The 17,982-nt window shown below is 43.2% G+C and overlaps 1 protein-coding gene across 1 annotated transcript; it reads left to right on the plus strand.

Annotated features, from left to right (window-relative positions):
* Positions 1-1,796: 1,796 nt before the first annotated feature.
* Positions 1,797-17,483, plus strand: bmper (BMP binding endothelial regulator; the record flags this gene model as incomplete). The annotated part of the gene is made up of 11 exons (XM_071544118.1): positions 1,797-1,879; positions 3,491-3,590; positions 5,981-6,090; positions 7,023-7,157; positions 8,197-8,301; positions 13,398-13,443; positions 13,899-14,062; positions 14,578-14,779; positions 15,784-16,126; positions 16,520-16,650; positions 17,302-17,483. Coding segments are annotated over 11 exons (1,601 nt in total), but the record flags the coding sequence as incomplete, so codon positions are not given.
* Between the last annotated feature and the right edge of the window lie 499 nt (positions 17,484-17,982).

Genomic DNA, 17,982 nt, shown 5'->3' on the forward strand with positions numbered 1-17,982 from the left:
TTATCTAGTACTTTTTTTTAGTATTACATAGTGATTGCGTAATGATTACACAACTTACTACACTAATTATTAATTATCATGCTAATAATTACCAGCATTCAACTGAGAAATTACACATTATAATTTCCAAATAGTTACTTGTTATTACCAGAAATTACCACTTACCTCCTGATCATTTCTATGTAATTACACAGTAATTAACCTGTAATTTGTCTACCGTAATGCAGTGATTCTCAACCTTTTTCATATCAAGGACGCCTCATTTAGTGCACATTGGTGCCACAGACCCCCATTGATGAGATTTTGTCTCTTGGACCCAAATCTGAGAATATTTTTATTGTCAGATATGATTTTGTCCAGAATTCCAGGACTATCTGTATTGTACTATGCTCAAAACAGTCATTCTTCTACATTCTCTAATTGTGTTAACTTCTTGTAAATGAAATACTGGTGAAGTTTTTGAATAACTCCCTCAAGGACCCCTGGTGGTCCCCGGACCCCACGTTGAGAATCACTGCCGTAATGTAAAGTGCTACCTTTTTACTGTAGTTTTATTGGTCACTTCGTGTCGTACCAGTAGGCGTAAATAAAAAATTCCAACCAATAATACTATCACAGGTTTTTAAAACAATCCCCACTCCGCCTCTCCCATCATACAAAACTGCAACTTCAGCACTTTCAGAGGGACAGAGTGCAGCACAGTGGTGTGTTCTTGAAATTTAAAATCATTACCTGAAGTTCATCATTCAATATCTCCACAATCTAGAGCAGGGGTCAGCAATTAGGTTCAACCATGGGCCAGTTTTTTCATGATTTTTCATTGGGGGGCCGTTACGCAGGCCTATATGTTTTTTTTATTTTTTTTTTATTTATTTCTTTTAATTCATTTACGAATTAAATAGATTAAATAGATTTATAACAGTGTTAAGGACTGTATCTGAGGGGGAATAAATGGCATCAACACACCATGTCTGTTTGACTGCCAACCATTTGTGTTTGTGAAGAACAAATCTGTTATGGTTATATAGGCTAAAGCTGTGGAATTAAAACAGTTGTTAGAATTCACACATTAAACTTTAATTTCTGGTAGGTTTAATTTCAGCACCATGCAGTGTTCAAATAGCAGCCTTAGTTTTATGGTGTGGGGGATAAATGTATAGCTGTAACAAGGTTATATTGCAATAATTGGGATTTACAGGAGCCTTGTGTTTATGTTATCTACAGTAGATTTGTGAAAAAATAAGTAAAAGATTTGATGTAAACTATTATAGTCAAAACTTTCATCAGGGGGCCAAATATTTTTTCTGCAGGGCCGAATTTGGCCCACGGGCCGCTATTTGCCTACCACTGATCTAGAGGGTCCAGTGTGTAAAATTTGTCATTTTGTCAGTCGAGGATTTCAGTTACCTGCTGTCCTTTAGAAAGAAGCAGAATTTTCGGCTTCATTTTGTGCTATTGGGCTGTAAGAGCAGCTGTCACATAATAAAATGTTGGATATCTCATTTAGGAACAAACTCTTCAAGCTTATTTTACTGTTGCATTCATTTTAAATTCCTCTGGATAAGAACATGAGGTTTGGCACCAGCTGAGAACATTCTGTTTGTGTGGATAACAAGTATAATTGAACATGAACGAAACAAAAGTGAGTGATTTGTTAGTCTGCGTGCAGGGTGTGTGTGTGTGTGTATGTGTAATGTGTGTGTGTGTGTGTGTGTGTGTGTGTGTGTGTGTATGTGTGTGTGTCTGTGTGTGTGTGTGTGTATAATGTGTGTGTAATGTGTGTTGTCTTCCTCCAGGCTGCATCTTCGAGGGCCGTCTGTACAAAGAGAAGGAGGAGTTCAGTCCAGAGGGCAAACCCTGCATCAGGTGCACCTGCACTGTGAGTGACACACACACACACACACACACACACACACACACACACACACGCTCGTGCACAGACACACTTGGGATGTACGCCACAGGAAAGAGAGACACACAAACACACACACTTCCTGGATCTCAGCAATTAGATTTGTGGTCAGTTAACATTTCCAAGGTCAGGTCTCATGCTGCGTTCATGCCATATCGTAAATAAGAGTTGCCGACTGGGAAAAACATTCACTTCGGCCTCCTAGTGGTGATTACAGTTAGAACATGTGGGAATAATAAAAGACAGGGAGCAAACATGGCAGCAAATCCACCGATGCTGGCAGTTCATAATAGATAAAATAAGTAAAAATCAAAATGATCAGTTATATTCACACTAAAACAATCAACTCTGCTTACAAGAAGAGAGCAACACCTGCTGCAGTTTGTTTACAGTTGATTTTAAAGTGTTTGTGGGCTAGATGTGGCGTTCCAATGAGCTGAACACGTCAACAGCGAGACGCCATCTTGTTCTTCTGCTTCTCATGATGTGAACGCAGTGTGTGTGTGTGTGTGTGTGTGTGTGTGTGTGTGTGTGTGTGTGTGTGTGTGTGTGTGTGTCAGTTTGTCTTGGAGTCTCCTGGGAGTCACACAGTTGGTTAGAACAACATCCTCTTCCTCGGTTTTTCTCCTCCTTTCCCCATATTCCTCCCTCTCTGTCTCCATGTCCTTTTTCCTTCCCACTGTGTCTCTCTCCCTCCTCCTTCCCTCTCTCTCCCTCCTCCTTCCCTCTCTCTGCCTCCTTCTTCCCCTCCATCCCTCCTCCTTCCCTCTCTCTCCCTTCTCCTTCCCTCTCTCTCCCTCCTCCTTCCCTCTCTCTCCCTCCTCCTTCCCTCTCTCCCTCCTTCTTCCCTCTCTCTCCCTCCCTCCTTCTTCCCCTCCATCCCTCCTCCTTCCCTCTCTCTCCCTCCTTCTTCCCTCTCTCTCCCTCCTCCTTCCCTCTCTCTCTCCCTCCTTCTTCCCCTCCATCCCTCCTTCTTCCCTCTCTCTCTCTCCCTCCTTCTTCCCTCCACCCCTCCTCCTTCCCTCTCTCTCCCTCCTCCTTCCCTCTCCCTCCCTCCTCCTTCCCTCTCCCTCCCTCCTCCTTCCCTCTCCCTCCCTCCTCCTTCCCTCTCTCTCCCTCCTTCTTCCCCTCCATCCCTCCTCCTTCCCTCTCTCTCCCTCCCTCCTTCTTCCCCTCCATCCCTCCTCCTTCCCTCTCTCTCCCTCCCCTTTCATAAACAAACCACCGGGGCGAGCGTCCATAAACACATCACAGCCATTAACGCATTGGCACCTAGAGGAAAGCGACCTGCAGGCTCGTTAATAGGGGAACACACACTCCCACACACACACACACACCACACTCCCACAGACACACACACACACACACACACACACACAGGTGGGATGGTTTTCCTGGCTGGTTTGTCCAGCATGTTCCCTCAATATTTGAAAGCGATAGTTATGTTCTGATAAATAAATACATCTCCCTTCCTCTATGTTAATTTAAAGGAACTATATGCAGCTCTGTCATCATGCTGACTGCTGGTTATTGAACTGTGTTTTGTTGTTTTGTTGTTTTGTTGTCTTGTTGTCTCAGGGCGGGCGGACTCTGTGCGTGAGGGAGGCGTGTCCTGTGCTGTCCTGCCCCGCCCACCTCAGCCACACCCCGGCCGGGCAGTGCTGTCCCAGATGCCTCGGTAAACACCCGACAGACACGTTCACTCACTGACGCATCTGCACAGTTTGGTTTACAGCAGCTGGGTTTGTGGGGGATTCTCGAAGTCTGGAAGGTGCAGGACCAAATTAGTCAAAGCCGTTATGATTACTGGGTTTGGTTGACATCCTTCTTCGCTTCAATTTGCATCGCCGAGAGGGACGGGCGACGGCGTGAGTCTGCGGGTTTTCATTCCAACCAAAGACTACAGCAGCTGATTTCACTGATTTTTAGTTTATTACTTTATTTGACAGCGACAGTGCATATTAATAACATTCCTGAAAATATGCCAGAGTTAGCCAAAAAGGCTAATTTTCATCTGTAGTCCCCGGGCAGGCAATAGTTGAAAGCACAAACATTAAGAATAAAAACATTGGAAATACAATCAACGATAAAAACAGTGAAAAATATACAGATACAAACAGAGCCTGCACTACATAGAGACAAGAAAGACAGCTCTTATAACACACAAAATCAACAATAGCATGACAACAATCAACAAATCAACAAATGACGACACAATGTTAGTCTGGTGAAGTGTGGATATTATGTACAGAGCCTATGATAAGCAGGAGCAGCTCTGACACTAAGCATAATAATGACAAATAAGACAACAAACAACAGGAAAACACCTCCCTGTTCTAGTGTTCACAAGTTTAATTTCTAATAAGCCAGGCTCTTAGTGTTGTGGAGAAGGAATGGTAATTGGCACAGTTTATTATGTGTTGCGGTAAGTTGTTCCAATCCTGAGAGGCTCTGACAGATTTGCCAAAATGACTTTGTCTTCCAGGAGTTAGACAATCTCCTCTAGTTATTGCTCTAGTAGTTTGGCTGGTTTTTAATGTGATGTAAGTACGGAGTGGCGGAGGAGCCATATTGTGTAATACCTTGAAAACGAGACACAGTCTACTGTATCTGGATCAGCACAACTTCAACCAGAGAGGAGGAACTAACCAGTGAAATCACCTGGGTCGCGTTCAAAAGCCCAAAAGTTTGGAAGGAAACGGCAGTGTGTTGAACGTCCTGTTGCAAAGCATTTGTTATGTTATTATGGCGGCTGAGAAGGTGATTCTGTGCGTTCTTTTTGAAGAATTCTCCAAACCAGTTAAAAGTGAAGGTTTAAATGCCTGTCTGATATTGCAAATTGCGCTCAAAACAACGGCCAAAGCACTGGTAGAATAAATGTGACTGTGAAGCCATGGGGCCGGATGACTGTTTCCAATCAGCTGTTTGTATCCATCACTGCTGCTTCAGGGTTACACCCCCGACACACCCACCAAACGGGCCCAAACGCACCTCAACGGTCGTTGTAAGACGTTTCACGCTGTTGGGAGCAAAGATAACATTCAACCTGGAAAACGTTTTGCACCGTATCAAAACGCTAACAGCTCTGAACGCAGCCCTGCTGCAGCGTCTGGTTGGAATGAAACCCTGCAGACTCTCGGCCTCTGTGGCTCAGGGTTTCCATCCCTCACCTAGAGAAAAGCTGCATCTCTCCTGCCCTGTTTGCCTGTTGTTACCGTAAAGGCTGAAGCACAACTATAACTGAAGGACTGGTGTGAGCTAAATAACTAGAAAATGTCACCAAATCAAGGTTATTATAGTTTTGCATTTTTCATTAGTTTTTATTTTTTATTTCGTTTTGACTTTTTGTTTTCAATTTCAGTTCAGTTTTTAAAGTGGGTTTGCTAGTTTAGTTTAGTTTTTATTTTTTGAAAATGCTTAGTTTTAGTTTAGTTTTTATTAGTTTCAGTGTTAGTTTTAGTCTTTTTTTTGTAATATGGGGTATTTGTCAGGAGCGAGATTCAAAAATTCAAAATACTAGGCTAATGTATGAAATAAATTGACAAAGACAAAAACTAAAGACATTTTCTCTATAATATTATTTTTAATAATTATATCTATAATTATAAAATATTATATCAAAATTATTAAATATTATATCTCTAAATATATATTTTTTTATTTTAGTTAGTTTTGTAAACACAGAATACAGTTTCAGTTAGCTATAATTTTTTTGTAAAGCCTCATTTTTATTTTTATTTCAGTTAACAAAAATGTTTTTTCACACCTAGTTTTTGTTATTTCGTTAGTTTTCGTTAACGATAATAACCTTGCACCAAATTAGACTTTATTTTGAGTGGAGAGAACAGGTGTGCTTGACTCAAAAACTTTAACTTCATTGGGTGCTGACTCAAAAAAACAAACTATAGAAAAATGTAGTTTGTATTTATGACAGTCTTTAATTTGCACAGCAGCAACAGCAGCGTACGCATTTCAGCCCTTGGCCTTCCTCAGCATTTCTCTTTTTGTCTTCTCTTTTATTTCTCTGTATTCTGATTAATCAAGTCTCTTTGTCCCCCCCCCCCCCAGGCCAGAGGAAGGTGTTTGATCTGTCTTTAGGAAGCTGTCTCTTCCACAGTGAGGTCTATGAGAACGGCACCTCCTTCAAACACGACAACTGCACCACCTGCACCTGCAAGGTACCAGCCTGCATATCAAACGCTCCTCCTCCACCTTCGGCATTAAAACTGTTGGAGAGGCTTGGATCAGTTTTTCCAGTCACACTGTGTGACTTTTTAGGGTTGTGGTGTGTTTGTCATGGAGGACAAAACAAGCACTGCCAGAAACTGAAAGTTAATTAAGAACACTTTTCTGTAGCTATGATTGTAACCAACTGTCAAGGAAATTTTAAGCAAATTTTTGAAATGCTGCAAAAAATATATAATGCGAATTTGTGTTTCCATCAGCTGGGTGGAAGCAAATAAACAGCAAACACCACATCCATGCAAAACAGAGTCTTTAAAGAATTGATTAGTATTGATTAGTGTTGGGCAAGTTGTTATCGCTCTTTAATGTCAGCTAGCGTTTGTTATATTTCATGCTATCTGCAGATTAAAAAAGAAATGCACTTGGAAATATAATACAATAGCCATACAACCACAACAGGGACGTAAACATTGGAGGCGGCACATATGATATTTCTGCAATCTCAGGGCTACATCATTATTTATTCAACAAAAAATATTTCCATCACTATTTATTCCATAAAAAAAAATCTTTCCCACCTCAAGCAAGAGTACAATTTGCAACACTGAGGAATTTTTATCAAAATTTGCTGTTTCCATTCAGCTTTTCTAATTGAAAACATAGAATCATTAATTCTCCTAAAAAATATCTGGATGGAAACCCAGAGTGTGATGAACAACTTGATGTGGTAAACCCCGCCCACCTGGCCCTCCACACACGTTAAAACAAACACCAAACATTTGACCCGGCCCTGCTGCTGATATCCCTGCATCTCTACAGCTGATATAAAAACATTCATCTGATCAGCCTGCTGACCTTTGACCCCCCCCCCCCCCCTCCCCTCTTCCCCTGCCGGCTCCTCCTCCTCCTCCGCCTCCCTTCCCAGGATTCCACGGTGGTGTGCAAGAAGCGGTGCTCGCGGCCGGGGAGTTGCCACGGCGACCAGTGCTGCGAGGAGTGCCTGTCCTACGTGAAGGTGGAGGAGGTGAAGTACTGCCGAGTCAGGAACAAGATCTACAGGGTGAGAAACCAGAGACACGGAGGAGTCGCACCGAGTCACATCAAATATATAATGATGGGGGGATGGATAGAGGGATGGATGGATGAATGAATGGATGGATGAATCAACATGATCTCATAAAAAGTTGTGAAATGAGCAGAAACTCTTTTAACATTTTATGTGGCAGCAACACGTAATTTGGTGTTAACCAGTTGTGTTCATTTCACATATTTGTGTGAGATCAGGTTGGAATGAATGGATGGATGGATGCGACTGGATGAATGGATAAAAAGATAGATCAATTGATTAGATAAATAAATGGATGGAAAAATGGAAGGATGGATGGAACAATTAATCGACGGATAGATAAATGATGCTTGACGGAGGCATGGAAGGATGGGTTAGACCAGTTGATAGATAAAAGGATGGATGGATGGATGGATGGATGGATGGATGGAATGATGGTTTGATGGTTTGATGGATTGATAAATGGATAGATCGCTGAAAAGATGGATGGAAGGGTGGATCAATGGATAGATGGATGGTAAATGGATAATGATGGATGGATGGATGAAACGATTTATCAATGGATAGATAAATGGATAATGTTGGATATATAGATGATGGACAGGTGGATGAAAATATTGATCAATGGATAGATAAATGGATGGATGATAATGATGGATGGATGGATGGATGGATGGGGTAAAATGATTGCTGGATGAGCAGATGAATGGATGAATGGGCTGTTTACATGAATGCATGGATGATTGGATGGATGAATGGACAGATGGATAGATAGATGTATAGCTGGATGGATGGATGGACAGATGGATAGATAGATGTATAGCTGGATGGATGGATGGACAGATGGATAGATAGATGTACAGCTGGATGGACAGATGGATAGATGGATGTATAGCTGGATGGATGGATGGACAGATGGATAGATAGATGGATGTAGAGCTGGATGGATGGATGGACAGATGGATAGATAGATATACAGCTGGATGGATGGATGTGCGTTCTGACTCATTTCCTGTTGGTTCTCCTCCTGCAGGAAGGGGACATGTGGTCGTCAGTGAACTGCAGCCTGTGTGCCTGTGTCAAAGGAAACATCGAGTGCCAGCCCAAACACTGTGTGCCAATCAGCAGCTGCCCCGCGGTGAGTGACAGGCCCGCCGGCCAATCACAGCCTCACACTCTGTCCACCATATACTGGAATCTGCTAAGAAGAAGCATGCAGCGCTATAACTGTCAATATGACACAATAATGGTCCTTCAAATGTAAGCAAGCTGGCAGAACATGATTAGGGATAGACTCCACAGCATATATGAAACTGATTTGAAAATACATTATTCACCATGATACATTAAATAAACCTCTTCCTCTTTTGAAGAAATACCTCACATCATCCTCTTCCCACTGAAACCTAAACCCAATAGTTCTAGTGTTTCTCCACATTAAGACTACATTTCCCATCAGCCCCGTTGCTTCCTGCCCCCCCCCCCCCCCCCCCCCCCCCTCCCTGAAGAGGATCAACATGTTGGAAGTGATTTCTCCATTTTCCTTTCCCTTCTTCCACCATCTGCTGCCAGAAACTCTGAAAGCTTCTTTAGCTCCGTTTGCTCTGGAAGAACAGAACCTCTTCCTGTTTTGTGCCCTAAAGCGATTAGGGCTGAATGATTTTGAAAAAATATCTAATTGCGATTATTTTGACTGATATTGCAATTGCAATATGATTTGCAATATTAGAGAGAATGATAATTTTTACATCATTATTCTCATTTTCATTGAAAAACGTTTTAAAATGATTACGGTGTGATTTTTGCGGGGATCTGTACCAAACAAAGATGTTTTCTTAAGTCTGTAGAATATGATGTGTAGGCCAGGACATCTCTGCAGCACCACAATATTTAATTTAAAATGGTATTTTGACACACATTTCGCCTCTAACAAATATTGCGCCTCCTGCGATTTGAAAATTGCAGTAGGCCAGATTGCGAATTCGATAAAATTTTGATTAATTGTTCAGCTCTAAAAGCGATCCAGCAGATTTCCCTCCAGATCCACCAGGTGGAGAAACTATGGAGGATGCAGAGTAGAGGCTGACAGAGGCTGAGAGAGGCTGACAGGCTTCTCATTTGTTTACAGTAGCATTACTGATGTCACATCAGTGCTGTCTCAAAATTAATTTAGTCGTGACTTATTGATGTTAGAATCCCACATGTAGCAGCTTTAAACTGTAAATGTAATTTGCCACCAGATTTGTCCATTTTCACGGCTCTTCACCGGTCCGACCCTCCAGTCTCTGTCTCTGTCACTCTCCTGCATGTTCTCTCTCTCTCTCTCTCTCTCTCTCTCTCCTGTCCGACGCTCACTCTTTACAGCCCGTGACTAACTGCATCATTTTCACTTCACACGCGTGACGCAATGCAACAACGGCTTTCCCCTGATTTACCGGCTGAGCGGCCATAACCGATTCCCCCGATTTCAACCGTTTCACCTGAAAACTGCAAAACCAAAACACTGAACTCTGCTGCTGAGGCAAAGAGGCGGGAACAGCTGAGTGTGAAGCTGGGAAAAGCTGCTTTAAATGGCTTTTAGTGCCCAGATAAACCACTTGTCAGAAAGTCTTTGAAAATGTAATTTGTTTACTTTGTCAGAGGTTATTTGATATCCTCATATTCTCTTTTGACTTAACAAAAAATAATTTAAAAATAACCTCATTGTTTCCACCTTTTTTCTATGTAGGACATTTAGTGATATAGTGGTAAATAAAAATGTAAATTATGTAAATGAAAAACCCTAACCTTCAGTCAGTGGTCATCATAAGACAAACACCAGTATGAACAAAAATCAATAATCAATAAGTTTATTCTTATAGCACATTTTCATACAAATGCAGTTCAAAGTGCTTTACAGATGAATACAAAACAGTAAAAGAATAAAAACAAATACAGAAAATTAGAAATCAAGTTAAACACACAGGGATACAAACATATAAAGTACTGTTAATAATAGTACCGGTAATAATAAGAACAACAACGACAGCAATAAAAATGACAATAATTTCAGAGAATTTTGATTTTTTTTTTCTTTTAAAAGACCCAATCGTCATATAAGTTCCATCAGTTTGACACTTCTTCTTACTGAGCTGGTTCACCTCCTCCACATCCTGCCTACAGATAATGAGCAGCTGTGGGTTCAGTGCCTTGCTCAAAGACACTTCAGCAGGGATCAAACCAAAGACATTTTTCCAGCACTTCATACAGGACAGTAGTGTCTAACGGCGAGGCTAACTCCGCCACACGGCAGAGTCAGGGGCGCCGTTTGAATAAATCAGCGATGCTTCAGGCGGCCGGAGCGTGGCGTTGGCTGTCAGACGCTCTGAGAAACGGCGGCGGGGAGGAAGGGTGACGCTGCGTTCACCTGTCGCGGGGGTCGTCCCGGGGTCGTCCCGGGGTCGTCCCGGGGTCGTCCCGGGGTCGTCCCGGGGTCGTCTGTCGGCCGGCCGGTGATGAAGTGGATTCCTGGCATTCCGCCGGGCGCTGTCGGTCACGCAGTCAGAGCCGGTGGCGGTGGCAGCGTTCACACGCTTCCAGCCGTTACAACAAGCCCTCACCTGTTGTTTGTGGTCAGGCAGATGGAGGGAGTCTGCAGTGGGTTTTGTCCCCGTGTTTCATTCACTACATCGAATTAAACTCGTGGTTTAACTACATTTTGCAGCAGCTTGGTGGTAGATAAGCTAAAATCAAATTTGGATAGTGTTGATCAGATAAGGAACACTGCACAGGCTTCAAACATGTAAAAAAAAAATCAGTTGTCTGCTGGAACAAATCTCATCATTTTCAATCAAATCATTCAATCAAAGTCATTGAGGCTACACAAACACAAGATCTCAAGTCAAGACTTTAGAAACCTTTTCAAGTCATCAAAGTACAAGTCAAAGTCAAGTCCCAAGTCACCAGAACCCAAGTCAAGTCAAGCCTCAAGTCTTCTCTTCATGCATCAAGTCAAGTCTCAAGTCTAAATGTAGAACAGCAAGTCAAGTCAGAACAAATCAAGAGTCCAGTATCAATTTAATATCTTAAAGAAAACTAAATCTCTAGGACTTTTCAATGCAATATGGTTTTAATAGGATAAACACTCGGTAAGAGCATCATGAGTTTGATTTCTATAATCAGTTTCAACTTCAATAAATTCAATCATTCCATACAAATTCAGAAAACAGAATTTAAATTCAGTCGTCTGCTGGAACAAATCTCATCACTTTCAATCAAAGTCATTTACACAAACACAAGATCTCAAGTCAAGACTTTAGAAACCTTTTCAAGTCATCAAAGTACAAGTCAGAGTCAAGTCCCAAGTCACCAGAACCCAAGTCAAGTCAAGTCAAGTCAAGTCAAGTCAAGTCAAGTCAAGTCTTCTCTTCATGCATCAAGTCGAGTCTCAAGCTATTAAAACTGTGACTTGTGAAAATTGTCATGTGACTCGAGTCCCCGCCTCGGTTAGGAGCCATCGTGAACACTTTTTCGCAGTTGGGGCAACTCATATTTACGATGAATCCGACGTGACGTGAACACAGCATTACCTCCCGTTTCAGCACCTTAAAACATTTTATACAGATGGAAATATTGATTGATATTGAACGAAGATCGTATTTGGCATTTGTTCGTTTTCACCGTCACACACATGAACACACATGGAGTGAGGTGAAACTACAGTCTGTCCCAAACCTGCTACAGAGCCACTGAGTGCTCATGATCTGGTCTTTGTCTCTCACACACACACTCACACACACACACACACACACACACACACACACACCTGTCGTACACTTTCACAACAAGCGGCCATTGTAAGGTCACAAATTAACATTACCTCCATCCATCAAGCACTCAAACACACACACACACACACACACCTGTCCCAGGTTATCATAACAACATGCGTCCATCAGTGTGACTCACCTCTCTTACACAGGGGTCATCACACCCCAAACCCTCCCAACCACACACACACACACACACACCACACACACACACACACACACACACATACCCGCTCCCATGCCGTCACACTGCGGTCAGCGGCAGGTCGGCAGAGTGTGTGTCCCTCTGGAGACAGTGTGTCTCCGAACCGCCTTTTGTCTGTGTGACATTTGAGTGACAGCGAAGAAGAGGTTCCCTATATTTAGGCCCCTGAAAGCCAATCTGTGTGTGTGTGTGTGAGTGTGTGTGAGTGTGTGTGTGTTTCCCCAGTCTCTCTCAAAAGGCAGCCCTCTTCAAAGCAAGAGCGCCCTTTGTGTGGAGGTTAGGACACTGGAGTGTGTGTTGAGTGTGTGTAGGCTGTCTGTATGTGTTGAGAGACGGGTGGGGTGTGTGTGTGTGTGTGTGTGTGTGTGTGTGTGTGTGTGTGTGTGTGTGTGTGTGTGAGTGAAGGGCTTCCCTGAGGCAACAAAAAGTAGGTGTGTGAAAGAGTCCTCTGATGTGCACTTCTGATGGAAGTTGAAACATATGCCCTCTACCCCCCCTTACACACACACACACACACACACACACACACAGAGTCTCCTGTTACAGAGACAGTTGAAGTATCAGTGTCTTTTTGTAGTTGTCCTGGTTTGACTGTGAACTTGTCAAAACGCGAACCTGTTTCTGTTTCTGCCTTTTATTTCATTTCAGTCCCATCTGTCTGAATGACAGATGAGTGATTTTTGTTTTTTAGTCAGAACTACTATGCTGCGTCCACATGCTATGTTGTCGTAAAAATCAAACCTAGAAGACAAATGATAAACAAGCGTAAAACCATTACGAAATCTGCAGCTTTGTATTAATAAAGTGTTTTATGCTTAAAATATCGCTTTTTGAACTAGAAAAAGGCATTTAACAAGAACTGTACAATTTTAGAATAAACAAAAGGAATCTAGTTGGAGCATTGTTCAATGTTGGTGGAGGTTTGAGCTCTACTGAGTGACTTCTAGTCTACATGCCTTTGTCTATGTACTGTACAGCAACAAATGGATCAATAATATCAATGTGATCAATAATAATATCAATAGACAAATTCATCAAAGGACATACAATATGCATATTTTTTTCAGATATTAGTTTTCCCTGTGTCTTTGTGTTGTGACAGGCTCATATAGACATTTATTGAAATTTTTTATTGTTTTGAATTCAGGAAGACAGACATCTTGTTTTTTAAACTGTGTAATCCCTCTCTAATCTAACCCTGTGTGTGTTTGTGTCTCACAGAATAAGATCCTGAACAGGACCGGCTGCTGTCCAGTTTGCACTGAAAGTGAGTAAGTTATTCTTTACCCTCCGCTTCCTCTTTAAATCCCTCCATGCAGTGAATTGTGGGATATTCTCCAGGGGGATCAGCGGGTCCTTAAGAAAAGTCCGAAAAAAGTTTTGAATTTGAGGCCTTAAAAAGTCTTAAAATATCTTAAATACCATCATTAAAGGTCTTAATTTCCTCAGCATGTTATTCAGGTTTACTTTCAATTAAGTTTCATTTTGATACAGCTATGAAATTAGAGATATTGACAGATTCTTTACATTCGTTGATATTTAGTCAAGTTTCTTCATTCAGTGATGGTGCTTATTTCCCTGTATGTGCAGTTTAAACATTTTGCAATAATATCGCACGCTTTTCTCACCACATATTTACAATTTTCTCTCTCTCTCCCTCTCTCTCTCTCTCTCTCTCTCTCTCACTCTCTCTGTCTTTGCCTCTGCCTCTCGCCCCTCCAGAGCCAGGTGTGTGTACGGTCTTTGGCGACCCTCACTACAACACCTTCGATGGGCGAACCTTTAACTTCCAGGGGACCTGCCAGTACATTCTCACCCGCGACTGTGGCAGCGCCCCCTCTGGAGGCCCGGGGAACAACATCAACAGCCCAGACTCCAGCTTCACGGTACGACGGGAGTTTAAGTTTAGGAAATTTAGAGTATTTGAATTGTTACATGGCGCACTGCAGTCTGGTTATGAGTCTCTCGAACCACCACCTGTAGTTTACAGTTTGCTGACTGATACATGTCAGTAGTGGTAAATGATAGGAGGGACAGAATCTTTTTATCAGATCAAAACTGTAAAACTGTTAATCAAAGTGTTTCTGTGTTTATCAAGCCATTTGTGAGTTGATCTCCCCAATTTCCACTTCTTTTGCATTTTCATTTTTCCACAATGAAAGAGGCTTATCCTCTTTGGGTTTTCGCCTGCACAAATATACAGTATATACACGTTTAAGTTTCCTTTCTTTTTCTTTCTTTTCTTTTGCTTTCTCCTTTCTGTTTTATCATGTAGCTTATATGTGAAAAATAATTAAACTAAGATGAACTAAACTGAAATCAACTCATCTCAACTTTATTCACTTCCATTTCTACAACTAATTTGAGTGACGTTGACCTTTTCTTTCCTTTACCTTCCCAGGTTCTGGTGAAGAACGACGCCCGGCGGACTCGCTCCTTCTCCTGGACTCAGTCAGTTGAGTTGAGGCTGGGAGCGTTGAGTCTCAGCCTCCACCAGCACCTGACGGTCCGGAGGAACGGCACCCGCATCGCCCTGCCCTACCACGGCCCCGGGGTGCACATCGACCTGGACGGATACCTGCTCAAACTCACCACCATAGCGGGTCAGCACACAACACACAGCTCACCGCACTGTGGAGGCCTCGCCCCTCAGTTTAAAGCTGCACTCGGCAAGAATTTTATGTAAAATTCCAGCCGTCTTATCAGCCTAAATCACAAGGTGGGGCTGAAATCGTCCCATCTCCTCAGAATGAGATGCCATAGATTCGCCCTGTTTTGCCCAAATGAAAAAACTTAGATCTTTTCCTCTCTTGTCTCTATGGTTTCCTTTGGTATAACTGATAACAGACTGGCTGGGTTGGTGAACATGAGCGTGCTGTGTGCAGCTTACAAATCCCATTTTTAAAATAATTACTTCGTTGCCACTTGGGGCCGCCAGAGTGCAAAGTTGCCTAGTACAGCTTTAAAGGATAATGTTAAATTGACAGTCGCACCTATTACCATCATTATGTTGACTCAAAATCAATATACAGTATTTGTGCCTATTACTGTAGTGTAGTGGATTACTCACTTTGTTTTATTAGATTACTATTCAAATGGTCAATCTCCACCTTTGCCAAGGAGCTGATGTTGATGAAGCTACAACATTTGGCACAAGCATAGTATAGACATGAAACATCCACAGTGCAGTTGAAGAGAAGGACGTAAAGGACGATTTTGAGTAGGAGAGTTGATTAGCATTAGTTAGTTAATTAGTTATTAGTTATTTTATTGTCTGTAAGTTTATCAGAGAAATTAGTTAACCACAATTTAAATTGAAAACATCTGTAAATTAGCCTACTTAGTCGATCAAAGGTTTCAGTGGTGATGTGTGTAGCACCCTACGGTTCAGATCACCCCCAAGTATCGTTGGTACAGAAGTGGACTGTAGATCATCTAATAGCATTTATGGGTGTAATTTCTTTGCTCATATGAAATCTAAACGCTGGTCACAATCTTTGACCTTTAAAACAAGTAGTTCCCTCAGTTTGCCTTTGTAGGGCAGAGAAGCACAAGGTAAAGGAATTAGCTCCAGGCATTAAAAGTAACCCCTGTCCCGTCTGTCCAGGTCTGGAGATCACGTGGGACGGTGACAGCTTCGTGGAGGTGGTGGCCGCCCCCCACCTGCGCGGGCGACTCTGCGGCCTTTGCGGCAACTACAACGGCCACAAGCGCGACGACACCATGGGAGGCGACGGACAGTTCAAGTTCGACGTGGACGAGTTCGCCGAGTCGTGGCGCGTCGAGGGCAACGAGGTTTGCTCCCAGCAGCCTCCGCCCCGCCGGCCGACCTCCTTCCTGTGCCCCGGCAGCGTCAAGGTCAAGTTCCGCGCCCACCGAGAGTGCCAGAAGATCAAGTCGTGGGAGTTTCAGAAGTGCCACCGCGTGGTCGACTTCTCCCCTTTCTACAGGTGAGTAGAGGGCGAAGCCTTCGGACTAAGAACCACATGAGCCTGTTGTAACTCAAAGTCCTTTTTTTGGCTCACAATCCCCCAAAACAGAGCAATGCCTACTCCTGTCCCGCTATTGCAGGTGTTAACACAGAGAATGGTGATTTTTGTTCCACTTTCAGACTATTTTTCATAACTACTGGGAGACGCCTTGAGGTTGCAAATAGTCATTATTCTACCAAGTGTCCAGAGATAGTCGAATGGTTAAATTCCCACTTCTAGAAGTACAAAAAGTACTACAAGAGCACACACCCTCCTCCCTTAAATTCAACACCATGACAACCTTCCCTACCCCTCAATTATGGCAAGTTACGATCAAATCTATAATATCCTTCATCGTCCCACTCTCTGCAGGTCGTGTGTGACGGACATGTGTGAGTGTCCGGTCCATAAGAACTGTTACTGCGAGTCCTTCATCGCCTACAGCCGAGCCTGCGAGAGGGAGGGGGTGCCCGTCCTCTGGAGGCCCGACACCGCCTGTATGGGTGAGTGACAGCGCACTTGACCAATCACAGGGCTCCGTGGGTGCAGTATGGCCAATCACTGCATTCCCCAGAGAGATAAGGCCTATCATTTAAAAAAAAAGCATCTGAAATGGCATCTACATGGCTAGCCAATTTACTGGAAAACACTGAAACCTTGCCTAATATCTGAATTTAATATGTTTTACCTTATCTTGTATTGTCCAAGCTTAATGCTTACTAGTGTTAGATCACCTTTGTGGGACGTCTCGTCCCTCTTTGAATCACTTTTGAGGAATGTCTCTTTGGATTTCTTGAAATGTTTACAGTGTAATATCAATGTCTATTAATGTTTTTCAAGGTGTACCATCTATTTTATATCTTATGATGTCGACTATATCGTAAAATCTTTGTTTTTTGGACCCCAGGAAGACTAGCAGTAGCTGAGGCGTCAGCTAATGGGGATCCTAGTAAAGAATAAAGAATTGCTTCAGTCAAAACTACTCCTGACTTTTTAAACACTTAAACTACATAAGAACGTTCACCAGTCCATCAATTGCTCCATTCACCAGATTTATTCAGACATTCTCATAACTGATCGGCTGAATCTTCAATCCTAACCTCCTCTTTTCACCCCCTCTTCCCTTCTCATCTCCCTACCTTCCTTCCCATCAGCCACCCAGTGTAAACACGGCGCCGTGTACGACACCTGCGGGCCGGGCTGCACCAAAACCTGCGACAACTGGAACGAGATCGGACCGTGCCACAAGCCCTGCGTGGCCGGCTGCCACTGCCCCGCCAACCTGGTGCTGTTCCAGGGCCGATGCATCAAACCCACATCCTGCCCCGGACGGTGACCCTTGTGACCCCGGGTGGGTGGGTGGGGTGTAGGGGCGCGGGCGGGAGGGGGTTCGCGAAGTGTCGCTATTGGGGGCACAAAATAGCCGAGAAAGGGGTTGAGAAGAGTCGGGGGGGGAAGACGGGAGTTCTCGAAATGGTCTAAAGTTGACAGATCCGATGCGACAAGGTACTCAGGGTCCGTAGATTCCCCAGGCAGCGTGTTGTGTCGCAGTGATTTCAAGAGAGAGATACAAACTATGGTGATGGGCTGAAGGGAAATGTCCTGGACAGGCTTTTGAGGCAGACACCCTGTCCGTCCTGACTTTGGGACATCCTCGCCGTCGCCTTTAGTTTCTCACTTCCTCATGCCTCTTGTAATATCAGTACCATGTATCGTCACAACACCGTTCCCCATCGCAGGGTAGGGCAGCGCTAATTTTAGTCTTGTAGAGGTAGGAATTGTTTCCAGGAGAAAACTCAGGGGCCTGATTTGGAGACTTTGTGGCCAAGTCACTT

This window comes from Centroberyx affinis, unplaced genomic scaffold (assembly GCF_046629955.1).
Source record: "Centroberyx affinis isolate AG114_WGS23_722 - 3 ecotype Tasmania unplaced genomic scaffold, CSIRO-AGI_Caff_v1 ptg004468l_1, whole genome shotgun sequence".
Taxonomy (NCBI): Eukaryota; Metazoa; Chordata; class Actinopteri; order Beryciformes; family Berycidae; genus Centroberyx; species Centroberyx affinis.